The sequence below is a fragment of the Pseudonaja textilis genome, chromosome 3 (assembly GCF_049901715.1).
Source record: "Pseudonaja textilis isolate UNSWEBS1 chromosome 3, rPseTex1.2, whole genome shotgun sequence".
In the NCBI taxonomy this organism is placed as follows: Eukaryota; Metazoa; Chordata; class Lepidosauria; order Squamata; family Elapidae; genus Pseudonaja; species Pseudonaja textilis.
The window spans coordinates 158895524-158913411 of NC_141992.1; the positions used below are offsets into that span (position 1 = coordinate 158895524).

Genomic DNA, 17888 nt, shown 5'->3' on the forward strand with positions numbered 1-17888 from the left:
AAATCCTATGGAATGATTAGCCATTTTTTCAACAGTTGTTTGTGAAAGCCTACAATTTTTACATTAAACAATTATAAACTCACTATCACTAATGAAAAAAAAATATGATTCATTATTAGTAATTTGGAGCAATGCTTTCAGCAAATTATGCAAATGTGTTGTCTGGAAAAGTAAAATTGATAAATTCAATCGTGAGTATAGCCACCAAGAGAGATGGAGGATCATTACTACACTCGGGGTTTAAACAGCCTTCACAATATTATCTAGGCATTGCTTAACTCTTGTTGTTATTTTGACAGAACAATACCTGGGTTGCTCCATAATCATAACCATAAATGTAGAAATGTATTTAATTTCAATTTTCTTGGGAGAAGTCTCCAAGGACCTGGAAAATCAGTTGTGTGGAAAAACAAACATAAACCAAACTGTATCCCAAAATTTACTTCTTCAGAAAGAACTTTCAACAGTTCAATATGTATAAATGTTTCTTACATTTTCTTTTTAGCAACATCAACTTGGTTGTCCTTGTTAGCAAGGAATAAATGATGGTGTGTTTGGAAAACTGACCCAGCAGTAGAATCCTAATTTATACCAAACTTTTTGCATTTGGTTCCTGCATTCCTATCAATTGCTACTGCTGTAGGATGCAGCAATTTCTGAAAAATATAAACCCAGATGCTTGCTGCTTAATATGGAATGAGAGATACTAAGAATTTAATTTCCCAGGCCACATTAGAGTGACTGGCTTGGCTGCGTCATAAAGCTTCTGTTATTTCTGAATTCCTGCACATTAGTCTGTCCTGTTTCTCCACCACATTTGACAAGGGTAAATTTACAGAAACAAAAAACACTGATGTTACCTAGTTTGGGAAATGAAATATCTGCAAGAAAACAAGCAAGCTGAGAGAGCACCAAAGACTCATCACGGAAAAAAAGACTGGGTTTAACCTCTTTCTTTCACCTTTCCAATAGTTAACATTTCACTAGTTACTAGAGAACTCTATTCCGTCAAATCGTAAGCCAGTCTCAAATCTGTTCATACATTTTTATTTATTCTGCATGACCTTTTCAGCATATCACAATCTTCTGTATTTTTGTTTTGTTTTATTTTTCCTTAACTACACATATGATGAAGTTCCTTGAACTCAAGATCATAGCTTGGGTAGAGACTAGAAGAAAAACCACTTCTGTTCCATTTTGCATCTTTCAACTGTACAACTGCTTTTACTTAGCCTAAAACAGTGCTACGTAGTTGTCTGTAGGATAAAATATGTAAACCTATTTCATACATTACTAGTTGCTTCTGAGGCAGAAAAAACTATTGGCACTGAAGACAGAAGGTAGAAACTAACAATTCATTAATAATACAACTGTAAAGGCTAGTTATACATTTTCATGATGAGTTATCCAAGCTTTATTGCACTCAGAGTAGAGATCTGCTTTTGGCTTACTAACAGTACAAAGTGAACATTATGAGCACAGTAATTACTATAACAAGAGCTGTTGTGTAACAGTGATATCATTGAAAATGTCCATGTTGACTTATCAGTTAACTCTGTAGATCATGAGGTCAGTAAATTTTGCTCTAACTCTGTATGGCAAAATAGAAAGCTGGCAAAACAAATAAGTTAAATCTCCAGGTTATTTCACATATTTTTCATTGACAAAAAAAATCACATGGAGCATTGTTAACTTATTTATCAGATTTTGTCATACTTTATTTGTGTGATTATATTCAAAGCTGCTAAACATAACGTTACATTGATATTTTGAAATAATCCAATCTATATATCAAGTAATTTACAGCAACTTAGAATAATGTCGCTAATATCTGCATTTATCCCCAAAGGGTTACAAACTACATTTGGATGGTGTGAATTTTTAAAATATTTTTTTTTGTTACTGATACTTTCTGTGTGCCTAAAAATTATCTCTGCTCTGTGCTGCTGTGAAAGGCTATGAGGGTAAATAGAGAAGCCTATGTCTGAGTAAACAGAAATTCCTGGAATTCATAGGTTCCTGAATAAAGATATTTAGAGTCATTGTACACAAAATATTAGGCACAAAAAGGCAATCAAACCACATTTAAGAGTTTCTTTTTAATGAATTAGAAGATTCTTAATAGTTGCAGAAATCAATAGTTATTGACTAAGTATGTAGGACTGGCAGGGTAATCTTCACTTTTTTATAATACCAGCAGACCTCTAGTGGCTGTTAATATAAATGATTCTGTCTTCTGTAATTTTGTATTTGAAATGTAAGTTCTGCAGTAGGAGGAGAAAGGAAATACAGTATACTAATACATTGAAGAATTTTTTTTAGTATAGTGCTAGTAAAGTCAACATCACTAACAGCATAATTTCCTACAAATTGTAATGCTACATCATCAGAAAAATTACAGCTGTATAAAAAGGAAACATTTTCTTCAACTCCTTAGTAGTTGTGCATTCCAATTTTAGGAATATTTTTTACAAAATACCTAGTTGTTTTGATCAGAAAGTTTAAGAAATGAACATATGTTAAACCAAATGATTGAATAAAAAGGAATGTGGTTTACACTGGAATATAGTTTATTCCTGACTATCTAGAAAATTACATTAGATAAATCTGAGGATCCAATAATAAAATCTTAGAATCTGAAACATACACACACACAGAGAGGGGGAGGGAGAGACTAGGTCATGTAACAACTACCCAATAACTGCATTTTTATGTACCAATGACAATAAATGGAGAGAGTGCTGTGCAAACACAGGGTTTAATGCTATTGTATATTTTATTCACTATTTTGAACCACCTAGGCATTTACATGTCTACATAGCTCAAACATATTTCTTTATTTTATCTTTTGGAAACACTGATCATTTATTGAGATAGAGAGTATTAAATCAAGCAATTTGGGATAAAGTGAAAGTAACCTGTCAAAAATTGACAATTTTAAACACTGACTGGGATGATTAGGTGTGCTATTTTAATGTATGCATCAAGCATCACTTCAGGCCAGGGCTGGCTTATGGAATAGAGTCTGCTTTGTCCAATTATACTTAGAATGATCATCTCATTTCTTAATTTATACAAACACTGGCACTGTATATGAAACAAACAAAAATATGTTTGCCTAATTCCTGCTACGTCTTTAGTCTGTTTGTGAGTCTGGACATACCATGTTAGCATATGTAATTAAATTAAATTGGTTCCTAATATGCATATGTGTTTTTTAATATTTTTGCTGAATTTAAAATGACTTACAGAAACAAGAACTGTGTAATTACAATTTCTTTTCTCATTATCAGTTTATATAATTTAGAAATATGATTGTGGATTGCACAAATCAATGAACCATGTCACATCTGTCAGCACTATTCATACCTTTCAAGTCTGTGTGGTATGAATGCAATATAGCAGCATAAAAAAGGAAATGATTTATCTTATTTAATCATGCTATTATATGATTGTATCTATAATAGATTAGGCTTTGTTATCATTCCTAGTCTGGAATCAAGTCTCTTAATCTTCAACAATACATCACTGAACCATTTAATAGCTCCATTATAAAGGTGTCATGTAATTGCTGAATAATACCCATAGCTTATGATGAAGGTTGTCTTAAGTCAGGAGGAATTGTAATCTAGACATATCCAAAGGTCACCAAATGAGTTAATATTCATCTATCTAATTGTTTTTCCATAAACTAGTAAATCAATACTACAGTAGCACAAGTATTTTTCCAAATAAACAATCCAAAAATAATCTTTTACAAAGTGTAGGCAGAAACATGGATGGAATGGGTTGATATTTTCCCTTTTAACATCTATCATGGTTCTACAATTTTCAATGTTAGGTTGAAAAATGTAGAACCAAGATAGAATAGAATATTTATTTATTGACCAAGTGTGACTGGACACACAAGGAATTTATCTTCAATGCATAACCTCTCAATGTACATACAAACAACAAAGCAATATAATCATAAGATACCAATAAGAGAAGGTAGTGGGGAAGATGAGAAGGATAATTGTAATACAGTGTTACTACACAGTAAATATCCTTAGGCATACGACAATGCTGTGGGAATTAGGTGTTCAGCAGAAAGATAGCATGAGGGGGAAAAACTGTCTCTGTGTCTAGTTGTTTTGGCATCCAATGCCCTATAGTGGCATCCTGAGGGGAGGAGTTGAAACAATTTATGTCCAGGATGTGAGGGATCTGTAGGTATTTTCTCAGCCCTCTTTCTGATTCATGCAGTACATAGGTCATCAATGGTAGGCAGACTGGTTGTAATTTCAGTACTGGAGGTTTTTAAGAAAAGATTGGACAGCAATCTATCTGAAATGGTATAGGGCAGTGGTGGCTAAGCTTTTTGGGCTCCTGTGCCAAAACTTCTGTGCACGCTTGCATGCTAGCACTCATGTGCCAGCACCCAGAAGGCAATGTGCTCCCCCCCACGCCCCCTAGGCATATGTGCATAATCCCCCCCACCCCCTTACCTGCACTGTGCCTCACAGCTGATTTTTTGCCGGTTTGAGGCTTTTTTCAACCTCCCAAAGGCTTGAGGAAGGCTTCTGCAGGCTTGGAAGGCCGAAAACTAGCCCCATTTCATCACTTCCGGTATTTTCAGAAAAACAGGAAGTGACAAAATGGGGTTGGTTTTCAGCCTGCAAAGACTGCAGAAGACTGCAGAAGCCTTCCTGAAATCTTTGGGAGGCCAAAAAAGGCCTCAAACCAGCCAAAGATCAGCTGTGAGGCACATGCATGCCCAGTGAGGTAAGTTTACCTACAGCTTGCATGCCGGCACAAATGGCTCTGCGTGCCACCTGTGGCACACGAGCCATAGGTTTGCCATCACGGGTATAGGGTCTGCTGCTTGAGCTCTGTTCTGATTTAATTTTTTTCCTTCTAGTGCTATTCTGGTTGAATTTTTTCTGCAGTCCTAATTATTCATTGAACTCTGTACCTGTCCTGTCTGTTCAGTTGCTGTACCAAACCAGAAAGTTATAGAAGTACAGACAGATTCAACAATTCCTCCGTAGAGCTGTATTAGCAGTTCCTTGGGTAATCTGAACTTTCTGAATTGATATATTTTACCTTTTTAAGGATACCTCTAATGTTAGTGTTATAGATCGGAAAGAAGGGGAGGCCACACCAGAGCATTCCAATAACACACTTTATTCAGGGAATAAAGGGGGCTGTCGCGTCTGCTTCTAACCAGGCAGACCTACTAGCGAACAGCAGCTGGCTCGACCTCGCAGCCGGCTTTTATAACCGGCTGTCGAAGGGAGCCAGCCAATGGGGGCTGCTGATGCCCCCGCGGAAGGAACGGACCTGATGGGGAACTTGTGTCAGTCCCGGGGACATAACACCCTTCCCCCCAGATACGAACACGAATAGTCTTTTAAGTAAACGGGTGGCCTGTGCGAGCGCCCTGACCGGCGCAATTCTGGTGAGACACAAAGTGGCACAGAGTTCGGTGAGTCAGGAACAGGGCTTGTGGGAGCACAGGGTAGATCCGGAACTCGGTCTGGAGTCTGGGGATGACCACAGTCTTCAGGTTGGATTGTTGAACTGTCATCGTCACGTAACCTGGTAGTGTCATTGGCCGGCAAGGCTGGCGACTCTGGTGGACGGTCCCGGTCTACCATCCGTTCCCTCGGTTCGGCCGGCGGAGGCTGGTCACTCTGGTGGTCCCAACTCGGATTCAGGAGCGGCGACTGGAGTGTCCCTGGAGTCCCTGGGCCAGAGTTGGCAAATTCGCTCTGGCAACTTCTTATCTGGTCCAGATGTCTCCGCCAGACGCGCCCGTCCTCCAGCTGGATGCGGTATGATCTCGGACCGGTGACGGCCACGATCCTTCCGGGTACCCACAACGGATCGCCCACGTAGTTCCGGGCAAACACTCGGTCCTGTAATACAAAACTCCTGACCCTACTGTTAGAACCAATTGGTGTGTCAGGGCAATAGTGGGGGTGCAGTCTATCTAACACTGTCCTCAAACGTCTGCCCATCAGTAGCTCGGCTGGAGACTTATTTGTGACAGTGCATGGGGTTGAGTGTTGGCTCAAAAGAAAACGAGAGAGTCTGGAGTGCCAGTCGTCTTGAGTGAATCTTGCCAACACCTCTTTTGCCGTCCTAACGGCTCTCTCCGCCAACCCATTGCTAGCGGGGTGAAAGGGAGCCGTCAGGATATGTCGGATGCCCAGGTTGGTGACATACCGATTGAATTCTGTGGACGTAAATTGGGGCCCATTGTCTGAGACTATGGTGTCAGGCAGACCGTGTGTAACAAATAGGCGGGTCAGAGCCTGGGCAATTGCTCGGGTGGTGGTCGCGAGTAGGAGGGCCACATCGATCCATTTTGAGAATGAATCAACGACCACCAGGAAAGTCTTGCCGTGGAATGGCCCGGCCAAGTCAATGTGCAAACGTGACCACGGTGCGTTGGCACTTTCCCATTTGGTTGGGGTGGTGATTGGCGGTGCTGGCCTGGATTCCTGACAGGGACGGCAGGAGCTTACCCATTTGGCTATTTCGTCGTCCATGCCCGGCCACCAGACGTAACTCCGAGCCAACGCTTTCATCCGGACGATGCCGGGATGTCCCTCGTGCAGCGCCTTCAGGACGGGTGTGCGCAGTGGTTCTGGAATGACAACTCTGGTCCCCATAACAGGCAGCCCTGCAAACTGGAAAGCTCTTGCTGGCGGGTTTTAAACGGTGAGAATTCAGTTGAGAGATCGCTGCCCGGCCACCCCTCCGTACCCAGTCCAGAACCTGGGCGATAAGTTTGTCTTTTTGGAGTGGAGGGCGATGTCGCCGGCAGTGACTGGAAGGTTGAACTCACTGGCATCGAAAATGGCATGTACCGGGGCCGGGTCCTCCACGGGTGCTGGCAACGGGCAGCGGCTGAGGGCGTTGGCGTGGCTAAGGTGTTTTCCTGGACGGTGAACTAGTTTGTACGAGTAAGCCGCCAGGAATAAGGTCCACCTAGTCATCCTAGGTGACAAGACTTGCGGTGTCTGCTTTTCACCTGAGAGAAGCCCCAATAGTGGTTTGTGGTCTGTGACAAGTTCGAAATTGTGACCAAAAAGAAATTCATGGAATTTTTTGACCGCAGCTACGGCGGTATCGAACACTGCGGCCCCGCAGTAACTCAGGAAGTACGATTTCTTCCTGTTCTCTGTAGCATCGGCCAGACCAATGGCATCAATGTAGTGATTGAAGCGGTTTCTGTAAGAGTCCCACTTGTCTTCATCTGGCTTAAATGGCGGGAATGCCAGATTTGAATTCATATTGGGTTTTCAGTCTGTTGGTAGACTGACCAATCTCACTGGGAATACAATGGCCCTGATAAGTGTGGCTTTCAGTCTGTTGGTAGACTGGCCAATCTCACTGGGAATACAATGGCCCTGATAAGCGTGGCAGCAGTAGCTTGCAGATCTGCCCCAGCTTAGTGTTTCAGCTCTTAGAGGTTCTCTCTGTGTTTCACGCTCTATGTGACTCTGTCGGCTATGGCTGTAGCCCGTAACTGACTTCCGTTTGAATTTCGCGCCTTCCCCAAGGCGTAGGCGGCTATAGCTGTAGCGTCGTGCTGACAGCTATTCAAATCGCGCGCCCAATGCGTTCTGGCGGCTGCGAGTACAGCGCCAAGCTTGCTAACAGCAGAATTCGAACACAGCAGTTGAATTCTGCGCTCAGTGTCGGCGGCTGAGGCTCTCAGCGCCCTGCTCTTCACGTAGCTTTCTTTTTTTTTACACGGAGCGGCTACACGCTCCGCTTTCACTTCTGCAATCCACAACTGACCGAGCTCTCACGGCGCGGCTACGGTTCAGCGTTTGGTGTGTGATTTCAGCTCTTTGCTATTGCTGCTGGTTGGCCAGATCCCATCCTCGTCGCCAATGTTATAGATCGGAAAGAAGGGGAGGCCACACCAGAGCATTCCAATAACACACTTTATTCAGGGGAATAAAGGGGGCTGTCGCGTCTGCTTCTAACCAGGCAGACCTACCAGCGAACAGCGGCTGGCTCGACCTCGCAGCCGTCTTTTATAACCGGCTGTTGAAGGGAGCCAGCCAATGGGGGCTGCTGACGCCCCCGCGGAAGGAACGGACCTGATGGGGAACTTGTGTCAGTCCTGGGGACATAACAGTTAGACATCCATTTTAAATCCTGGGAGATTATAAAACCTAGAAACTGTAAGGCTGTTAAGGGGGAAAATCCTGTACTATTTCGCATGCTTGTTCAGAGACCTTTCCTAGAGAAGTGAATGTTTGAATAGAGAAGCTCACCCATTCCCTCTTGGATAGGGAACTGTAACAAACTGAAAAAGGATTTTTATGATTTGACATAAATAAAATAGAGTTACTCTCCTATTTTATTAAAGTTCACTGATAATGGCAAGCTATTTGGCCCTTAGTTATACAAATTTATTTTCTTAATTTTCTTTGTTTCTTTTTCCCCTCCCTTCCATTCAAATCTTGCATGCATCAAATTTAAAAGAATCAGATGAAAAGTTACATAAACAAAGTAATATAAAGTCATTCTTTCAAAATTAAATTGCGAGAAATCTAAGTCATAAAAGAATTTGGAACAATTCATATTCAAGGACTTGCATACACCATATTCAACAGCAGCTTGTCTAACCATAACAACAGCTTTCTAGTTCAAACTGTGGTTGAATTTATCCATGTGTTAAGAGATTAAGGAATTTAGAGAATACCTGGTTACTAGAGCCAAGCAAGATGCATAAAGGAAGGAAATGTTGACTTTCTCTGACTCAGCTGGCATTAGATTCATATATGCTTTTATTTATTACACAGCAAAATGAGCCCAACTGAAGGATCAAGTCAAACACAAACATTTCTCCAGTAAAAAAATCATTTTTCCAATAAATAAAATTCACGAGGCATAAATAGAAAACATTTTCTTATGATTTTTTATACTTTTGCCAGTATGAGTATGTGTTGACTACTATACAAAGTAGAAAAGTGATCAGAACATGAAGCATTTCTGTTTCCTGAGTGACAAAGAAGAAAATTTCATTTGTGAGACCTAAGTAATCATGTAATAAAATTAAGAACTTGATTATAATCAGCTGGCAGTATTTTGTTGCTAAGAAGTCAAACATGACAAAACAATTTTGAAACAACTATTGTCATTAGAAGCCATATTCAGTTGCTTATACTGGACCACTCAGAAGTCTGCACTGCATCTCCTAATTACATCATTCACATTAATGTTTTAATTTTCTGAAAACACATTACATAATAAAGTAAAAAAATGAACAATTGCAATATTTTTAGGAAAGTAGAAGAATCTGAAAATAAATAAAAGAATGTGCAGTTAAAAAAAGTATGTTTTTTAACTTTTTTCTTGCATAATTTATTTCTAAACAGATATAGTTACTGGTAGCCATTCAAAGAACTGATAATTGGCAGATATGTAAGAACTGTTCCATGTTTATTTTATTTATAGTATATATATCCTATTTTTCCCCTCTAAGGAATTTTGCTTTGGACACACAAGAATATTGGTTAGCCTGATTTCTCAGTAAGAAATAAGCAGAATTTAAACACTGCCAGGAGTTCAATCCTCACCAGTTTAAGGTTGACTCAGTCTTCCATCCTTCTGAGGTCAGTAAAATGAGGATTGTTGGGTGGAACATACTGACTCTATAAACCACTTAGAGAAGGCTACAAAGCACCATGAAGCAATATAGAACTCTAAATGCTATTGCTATTATCTGATGTTCCCTTCCTATTATTAAAATAAAATTTCTCTGCCTGAGCCTAGGGCAAGGATTTTCCTACCATGGCAACTGATTAGGAATCCTGACTTTTTGGCCTGCACTAGAAAGACTAATAAGCATTTTTTTTTCCAAATATCAGGAGGAAATGAATATAAAATGTATTAAAGAAAGCTATGTAAAGGAATCTTTATATTAGGAAAACTGGACATAAAGCAAACAAATTATGTTTTATATGACAATAAATGTATGGCGAGGTTCGTAAAGAATCAATCAAGAATTAGAGAAAATTCATGAATGAGTATATGTAAACCAATACAGATTTGATCTATTTGTAGGACAACTGATGATCCTAGCTCAAATGGCAATTCATATATTTTTACAAGCAATCCTTCTTCACATTTTGTGACACGAATAATTCAAAACACTGTGCAGAATAATGTTTGATTAGCTCAGCCATCTTTCTGCTGACAGTAGGAACCTCACAAAGAATTCACTGAAGTGCCTGGCACTGTTGTTATAATTGTATTAATAGTAAATGTAACTTAATTTCTTATTCTAAAATTGATATTTATTTGTGAAAAATATATTGCATATGAGAAAACTCAATGAATAGTACTTTCTTTGAAGCAACTGAAGGTTATGTCAATAAATGAAGAATGTTATGTGCCAGCTTTCCTTAAAACAGGTTTCAAAAGTATTAATCTGCAATATAATAGCATCACCTCCAATTTGAAGAAAACTTTTTACTTTGCCATGGGAAAAAAAATAGGTCAATCAATTTTCAATTCAGCACCAAAGCCTGATTTCACACATGCAGATACAGCATAAATAGCTCCATTATTTTGCTTTACTTTTTAATTTAGAGACTAATTAATACATAGTTTCTGTTAATATTGGTATTGGTGTATGGTATTAAAATTTGAGAATGTCTTTTTGTCTTCACAATTATACAAGAGATGTAAAGTGGTTCTGCATATTAGTCTGCCAGCTTACGTCTAGGCTAAAGATAGTCATGAAGTTTGGGGAGACACAGATAGCATAGGTTTCTATTTTAACTGTTAACAACCTCAAGCTTGAAATACTGTTTTATCAATACTCAGTGTTTAAGTATGTATATTTACTTGTTTTTACTATATCATAATATATGACATGTGCCTAATCTAAATTGAACTCTTGTGTAGAATGCAAGAATTTTTCCCTGTTACAACAGGAAAGCTAGACTTAATCAGTGAATAAAAAGTTGTACTATAATGGCTTTTTGTGCTTGACCAAGCAGTTATGTTGCAATTTACTACCAAGCTGAGTTATTCATTTATGACAACTGTAATACCTTTTAATTAGGATATGATTAATTCCTTATAAGCAACAAGCATTATCCTTTAGTTTAAACTGACAATTATATAAAATGTATTATAAGAGTCATCCAACAGTTTTCTTTATTGGCATTCATTTCTTTCCCTTTTTAAAAGGTGCAGAATGCAGGATATCATTTTATCTAAAATTCAAAGAAACTTCTACATGAATTTTCTTTTGAAATCTAGCTGCTTCTGACCTTCTCCCATTCTTTAAATTCAAGTGTCACACCACTGTCTTCTAAAGATATTTAAAAGGTCAGTGATGTTCCATAATAAGCATGCAGAATGTCAATCAAATGAAGTAACAAGAATTATTGCATTCCAAGAAAAAAACTGGGAATTAAAAAAAAATGCAAGTATATAAATTCTGTTGTCGACCACCCCAATAAAATATTAATTATCTTTAGATGTATGAACTATGTTCAAAATGTTCAAAGAGAGGATCTAGCAAATTTCAATTTAAAAACAAAATAATAGAAATGTTCTTTTCACGTAGGAAACATGCAAACAATGCACTTATCTGTACTTATAAGAAGCACATGTGCTATACTCCATTCTATAAGCAATAAGGAAAAGAGGAATTCCAGTCACTAGGATAGAAGGCCCATCATCATGTACCATTCAATCGCATACAACCCTTGGCCACTATATAGATCAGCACACTCCATACCTCTCTATCTCTCACCATCTTCTTCAGATTTGCCATGGTCATCCCAGTGTCATCCTTTATAATGTCCAGCCAGTGGGTACTAGGGCAGCCCTTCTCCTTTTTCCATTGATCATTCCCAGCATGATTGACTTTTCGAGTGAGTCAGTGACCAAACTATATAAGAGCTTCTATTTGGAGATCTTGGCTCCAAGTGATATTTTTGGTGAGGTTTGGTCCAGGATTTCTTTGTTATTTTTGCAATCAGTGGGATGCATAATAATCACCACCAACTCCACAATTCAAAGACATCCATCCTTCTCCTATCTGCTCCAAAGGTGCTTTTTCAAAAGGCAGCTGGACTTACTTCGTTTTTTCTTGAAGATGTTTCACTTCTGATCCAAGAAACTTCTTCAGTTCTGACTTGCTTTGTTCCTTTGGGACCACCATCACCCGAATGACTGAGAATCTCCATAAATATTCTCTTTTCTGCCTGTTTCAGAGTCCAGATTTCACATCCATAAATAGCAAATGGAAAAAATTATTGTGTTACCTAATCTGCATTTGTTTTTGAGGCTGATATCTTTACTATTCCAGATCTTATGGCAGACATTGCAATTTTTCCAAGTGTTATACACCTTCTGATCTTAAGGCCACAGTCACCACTTTGGTCAATTTTAGAGTCTGGGAAAATGAATTCCTTCACTGTTTCAATGGTCTCCTTGTTGATCTGCACCCTGACCTGTTTGTTCTCTGCAGTTGTCATTATATATGTTTTCTTCAGGTTAAAGTGCATCTACATTTTTCACTTACATCTTTGACTCTCAGGACCAGCCACTCCAGATCCTCCTTACTTTCTGCGAGCAATGTTGTATTATCTGCATATCAGAAGTTGTTGATATTTCTACCACCAATTTAACCCCAATGGTAGATTCCTCCAAATATGCCTTTATCATAACTGTGTACATGTAAATAGTGTAGGTGACAGGATGCAACTTTGCTGGGGCCTTTTCAATTTTGAACCATTTTGTATCTCCATATTCCATTTTACAGTGGCTGCCTGGTCAGATCAAAATGACTGAATGAGTTGGATATAGTGTGGTGTTATTTCCAGTTCTTTGAGGCAGTTCCAGACCTTTTCATGGTCAATACAATTGAAAGCTTTTGTGTAGTCAATGAAGCACATGTAGGGTCTTTTTGGTATTCCTTTCCTTTTTCCATTCTCCATGTAGATTGGCAATGTGATCATATGTTCCTTGTCCTTTCTGAAATCATGCTTGTACATCAGGCAGTTTTCTGTTCGTGATATTATCTTCAAGAGAATTTTATTCACGTGTGTTATCAGGGCTATGGTTTGGTGATTGGAACAGTCTTTCATGTAATCTTTCTTTGGTATTGAGATAAATACTGACCTTTTCTATTCTTTTGGCCACTGACCAGACTTTCATATACTTTGGCAAAGTGCTGTCAGTATTTTTGTTGTCAGTGATCTCAACAACTCTGTAGGAATTCCATCAACTACTGGTGCTTTGCAGTTAGGCAACTGGTTAAGTGTCCCTCTACTTCCTCCTCCAGGGTATCTGGTTCTATTTCTGGTAGGTCAGCTTCTCCTCTTATGGCTTGGCCTTGTTTTTCACTTTGTGTAAAGTTGTTCTGCATTTTCCCCACCATTTTTCTCTGATTGCTTGTTGGTCATACATAGAAGGCTACTTGGGGGTAAATTACAGACAATTAATTAGCTTAGAGCAATGGCCCAAGGATTCAAATTTAGATTTAGGATTCAATTTTAGGAGAAAAAAATAGTCCTGTTCTAGATGCATACACATTTGGAATATGAACTGATGTAGCCAAAGTAACCATCATAAGACAACTGCTTCCGAAAATTAAAATAGAATAGCCCATTGGGGACCGATCTCCCCCTATAATGCACTTGTAAAGTAGGCTTAATAAAATATTTTCTGTTATTCCTCTATAGGAGAAACTTAGTTATACCCCGAATTCCAAAGAAGCAGAGAATAAGGTGAAACTGGCAAATTATACAAAAGTAAGTGGGGGAGTCAATATTTTGGAAAATGATATAAAAGGAGGGTGAATTGATTTCTTTGATGTGATGATGGATTATTCTGCCAGTCTGCCAAGGTCTTGTTCTTGGCCTGGTGGAGTATTGAAATGGTTTTGTGGTTTTCATCAAACCAGTCTTTTTATTATAAAAATTTTATTTGGGTTTTCACAAAACATAATACAAGTAAAATTTCTTGGTTTTTTTTTTTTTTTGAGAATAGCATGGTCCCGGGTTATCACTTCTCCATAGAGACACAAATTCAATTTCATATTCATCTTTGTGTTCTATTCCATATCTTATTACTACTTTAACATTTTCTCAATAATTTTTCCCTTCCCTTAGTTTTCTCAATCTTACTTTTAATTATCTCATTCCTTTCTAAATTCAATTATATATTATCTTTTTCTAAGTTTCAATACCTTTCTAGTCATCATATTTATACTTTTGTCTGTCCTGTTTCAATTTCATATTTTCTTTTCTCATTAAACAAAAATTTTCTCTGTAGTTACTAATTTGAGTATGACACCTTTGTATCTTTTAATTTTTATCCATTCAGCTCTTATTTAAACTTCAATTTATGCCTTTACAATAATAACATTCAATATAACACATAACTTCCAGTCTAATTCTGCTTGGTACATTCTTAAAATATGCATTAAGTTCTTAAAGAGAAAATATATATATATATAAAACAATAATAAATAAAATACTTATTCTATTCCAATTCATCTCTATCATTAATGTTAGTTATAATCTTTGACATCTTTAACATTTCTTTTCAGGATATCATACTTCTAGGAACATTTATAATATTTCCATAATTTTTCATGTTTCTTTCATATTCCTCTTCACTTAAATTTTTATAACACATTTATAATAATTAAAATGTTCCCCTCCTTTCCTAATTTCATTCTTTCATTCTCTTTATTTCATTTATTTATTAAACATTACATTACATTACAATGAGTATTTTATCTATCATTTTAATCACACTTGTTTCATATTTTCAAAGTTCATTTCTATTTTTAATATAACAATACTATTTTATGTACCCTTGCATAATCCCCCTTTCAATTAAGTTTTCACCCATTATCTCTGTGTCTTGTACGTTTTCTCTGTTTCTCTATGTCCTGTTTCCATCCTTTATAATTTCTTTTCCTTTCCCTCTCCTCCCTCTTATTCTCCCTTCCCTTTTTGACCCCTTCTCTCTCTAATTCTGATTCTCTCTTCTGTAATCCTCTCTTCTGTTTCTTCCTAATGTTGTAATTACTTTTCAAACTATTCTTTTTTTTGTTTTTTCAGATCTTAAATTTTTCACTCTCTATCCCCCCTTCCCTTTCTTTTCCCCACATAGAAATACTTGGTCATTAAAGATGGCTTCTTCTTTGTCCCGCCCTTCTTGTGCTACAGGCATTTCTTGTTGTTTCTCATAGTTCAGGATCTCCATTTCTAAAAATTGAAATACGAAGCCAAAAGAGCCTCTTCTTTCTTGTGCATCTTCTTTCTGTTTTTTTAAGTTCCATTCTCAATTCTTCCAAGAGTGATACCATTTTAAAAACTTTTAAACAACCACCCGATTAATTTTAGTCCTTTAAATCCAATAGCCAAAAATCCAAATAATTCAAAGCTGTTTCTTCTTGCTTCTTTTTTCCACTTTCTCTTCCTGGGGTTTTCTTATCTTGTTACAAAGTCTCAGTTAAAATGTATCTTTTCAGAATCTTGTTAAAGTTTCATTGTTAATTCCTTTCACTTCCAGGTGGTCTCCTCCATTTTTCCAGATTCCACCCTTTTGTTTTTTTTCCTTCTTTTAAAAGTTTTTTAGAATCCAGAAATCTTTATTATCCCTTTGGCATTTTATTTTCAGCTTAAATACCTGTTAATGTCAAAGTGGATTTTTGCCGGTTTCTTGCTTAAGTCTCTTAGTTGTCAATATAGGGAAGAAAAAAAAAAATCCTTTCCCTTCCCTCTCTCATTCACCACTTCAAAGTCTTCTTTGGGAAAAATATTGTTCTTTATAATTCAAATTCCAGGGTACCTTGTATTGTTGTTTTTCCAGTTCAACACGGTCAGCCAAAACTTTCTCTTCTTATCTTCCTCCTGCACATTCTTTTCCGGATGAGTTCTTCTTTGAGGTGGCCATTTCTGACCACCGCTGCAACCGCCTTCGGGAAAGGGAATAAGGCCAGCTGCGGAGGAGAGGTGTGACTCTCCTCGACCCTGCTGGCAGTCTCCCCACTCTTCACTACCTCTACGGGGTGGCTTAGCCCCAAAACCAGCCAGCTCGGGGCGCTCCAGCAGTGAGCACAGATCGAAACTGCGCACGATTGCAGATTTCGGTCTGTCACCAAAGAAGCTCAAACTGGAAGTCATCAAACCAGTCTTGATATGCCCATATTTTCAGTCCAAGTACACTTTTGCAGTCTGTGTGATACCTTCTCTAAACTGCATCCACTTTTCAAAATGGGTTCCTACAAGTGGTGAATTGCCGGAGAGATTTTCAGTAAGTACATCTTTGAAGTGTTGGACTTGATCTGTACCTGTAGATTGCTGATGTGGACTGGCTTTCTGACAGTTCTTGGTTCCTTATGATGTAAAGGGGCTATGTGAAGTTTGAGGAGTGACCAGACCAACTTGTAATCCATCTAGTACTCTGAATCTCGCATGGCATGAATGATGGCGATGTCTTTAAGATCATGCTGATGTACTATGTCATAGTTAGGTAGGTCCCAATGTTTGATCCAGGATGCATGTAGGTAGTTTATACTTGTTTGCAAATCTGACCATAATGTTAGTGATGCAGAGGTTGTGATTCACAAAGTAATTAGTATCTTTGAAGCATTAAAGCAATTAAGTCCCTTTTAAGACTTTCACGGTGACTTCAAAGTCTGTTCAATTTATAGGACATGTCTCTACTTACACAGATAACATTTCTGTTAGGACCAGATGTGGATCAAAGCAAACATGTAAAGCAAATACACAAAGATGGCTGGTGATAGCTTGGAAGCATCTTCCAAAGAATACAGCTACTTTAATGATACATTCACACAAAAATTGTTTCTGTTTAAAATGGTTTTGAAACAATCCCATGAAATAGTTCATCACATTCAGGAATCAACAATTGCCGGCAAATAATCAGGAATAAAGAGCCTGTTTGGAGTGATGGTGAAGCTTCAGCCCAGAAACTGGGAGATTCTGAGTTCTAGCCCTGCCTTAGGCACAAAGCCAGCTGGGTGACCTTGAGCTAGCCACTTTCTCTCACCTTCTGAGAAATCCTGCCAAAAAAACCTGCAGGGACATATCCAGGCAGTCTCCAAGAATTGGACACAATGAATGGAGGAAAAACAAAAACAAAAGTCAATAAAGAAAAAAACTTAGCAATAAAACTCGTCTTCATTTATTAAACATTAAAATACCTTACCATCTTGCTGACTTTGAAGATTTTGTGGACTTTGAATTCTTTCTTCAAGATTTGAACTGAGGTCAGAATTCACAGCAGACATTCTGGTAGAATCACTCAAATCAAATTCATCACTTTCTATGGAACTTTCATCCTGAAGATATAACATTCCATATCACATATTATTTAAAATATCAAGGTAATTTTCAAACATGTTTGTACGGAATTGGATTATGTCAGGTAATGACAAATCTAGCAAGAAATACATATAAAGAGTCATAACACTTAAGATTGTAAGTATATATGTAAGAATTATTAACTGGCTGATTTCCCCCTGGAAACCTAATATTATACAGAGCACACACGTATGCTATGTATACATGAATTCATAATTAATGATTAAATGGAACAGAGATAGAAGGTTGCGCAAAATAGCTGTAATTTCTACAAACAGGTCACCATAATACTTCTATCTCTTAAAAATGCAGAATGAAATGGTGTAAGGTAACAGTAGTACATAGTGTTATATCCTTGCTTTAGTTCAGGGGTTTTAAATTCATTAGGGTTTGGGGCACATCTCGAATGTTAACAATGTAGCAGATGATGTTGAATAAATCCTGTCTGTATGAAAAACTCATTATCATGGGAGACATTGATTTAGCACAGGGATCTTTTCAAGCTGAGGGCTA

The 17888-nt window shown here is 37.9% G+C and overlaps 1 protein-coding gene across 7 annotated transcripts in view; it reads right to left on the reverse strand.

The window, feature by feature from the left end:
• Positions 1-17888, reverse strand: part of NOL4 (nucleolar protein 4) — a 132259-nt gene that overhangs the window by 49771 nt on the left and 64600 nt on the right. For all 7 annotated transcript variants that reach the window (XM_087931209.1, XM_087931210.1, XM_087931208.1 and 4 more), the window contains one exon: positions 17221-17353. In XM_087931209.1, the coding sequence (XP_087787335.1) occupies positions 17221-17353 (133 nt within the window). The remainder of the gene's footprint in view (positions 1-17220; positions 17354-17888) is intronic.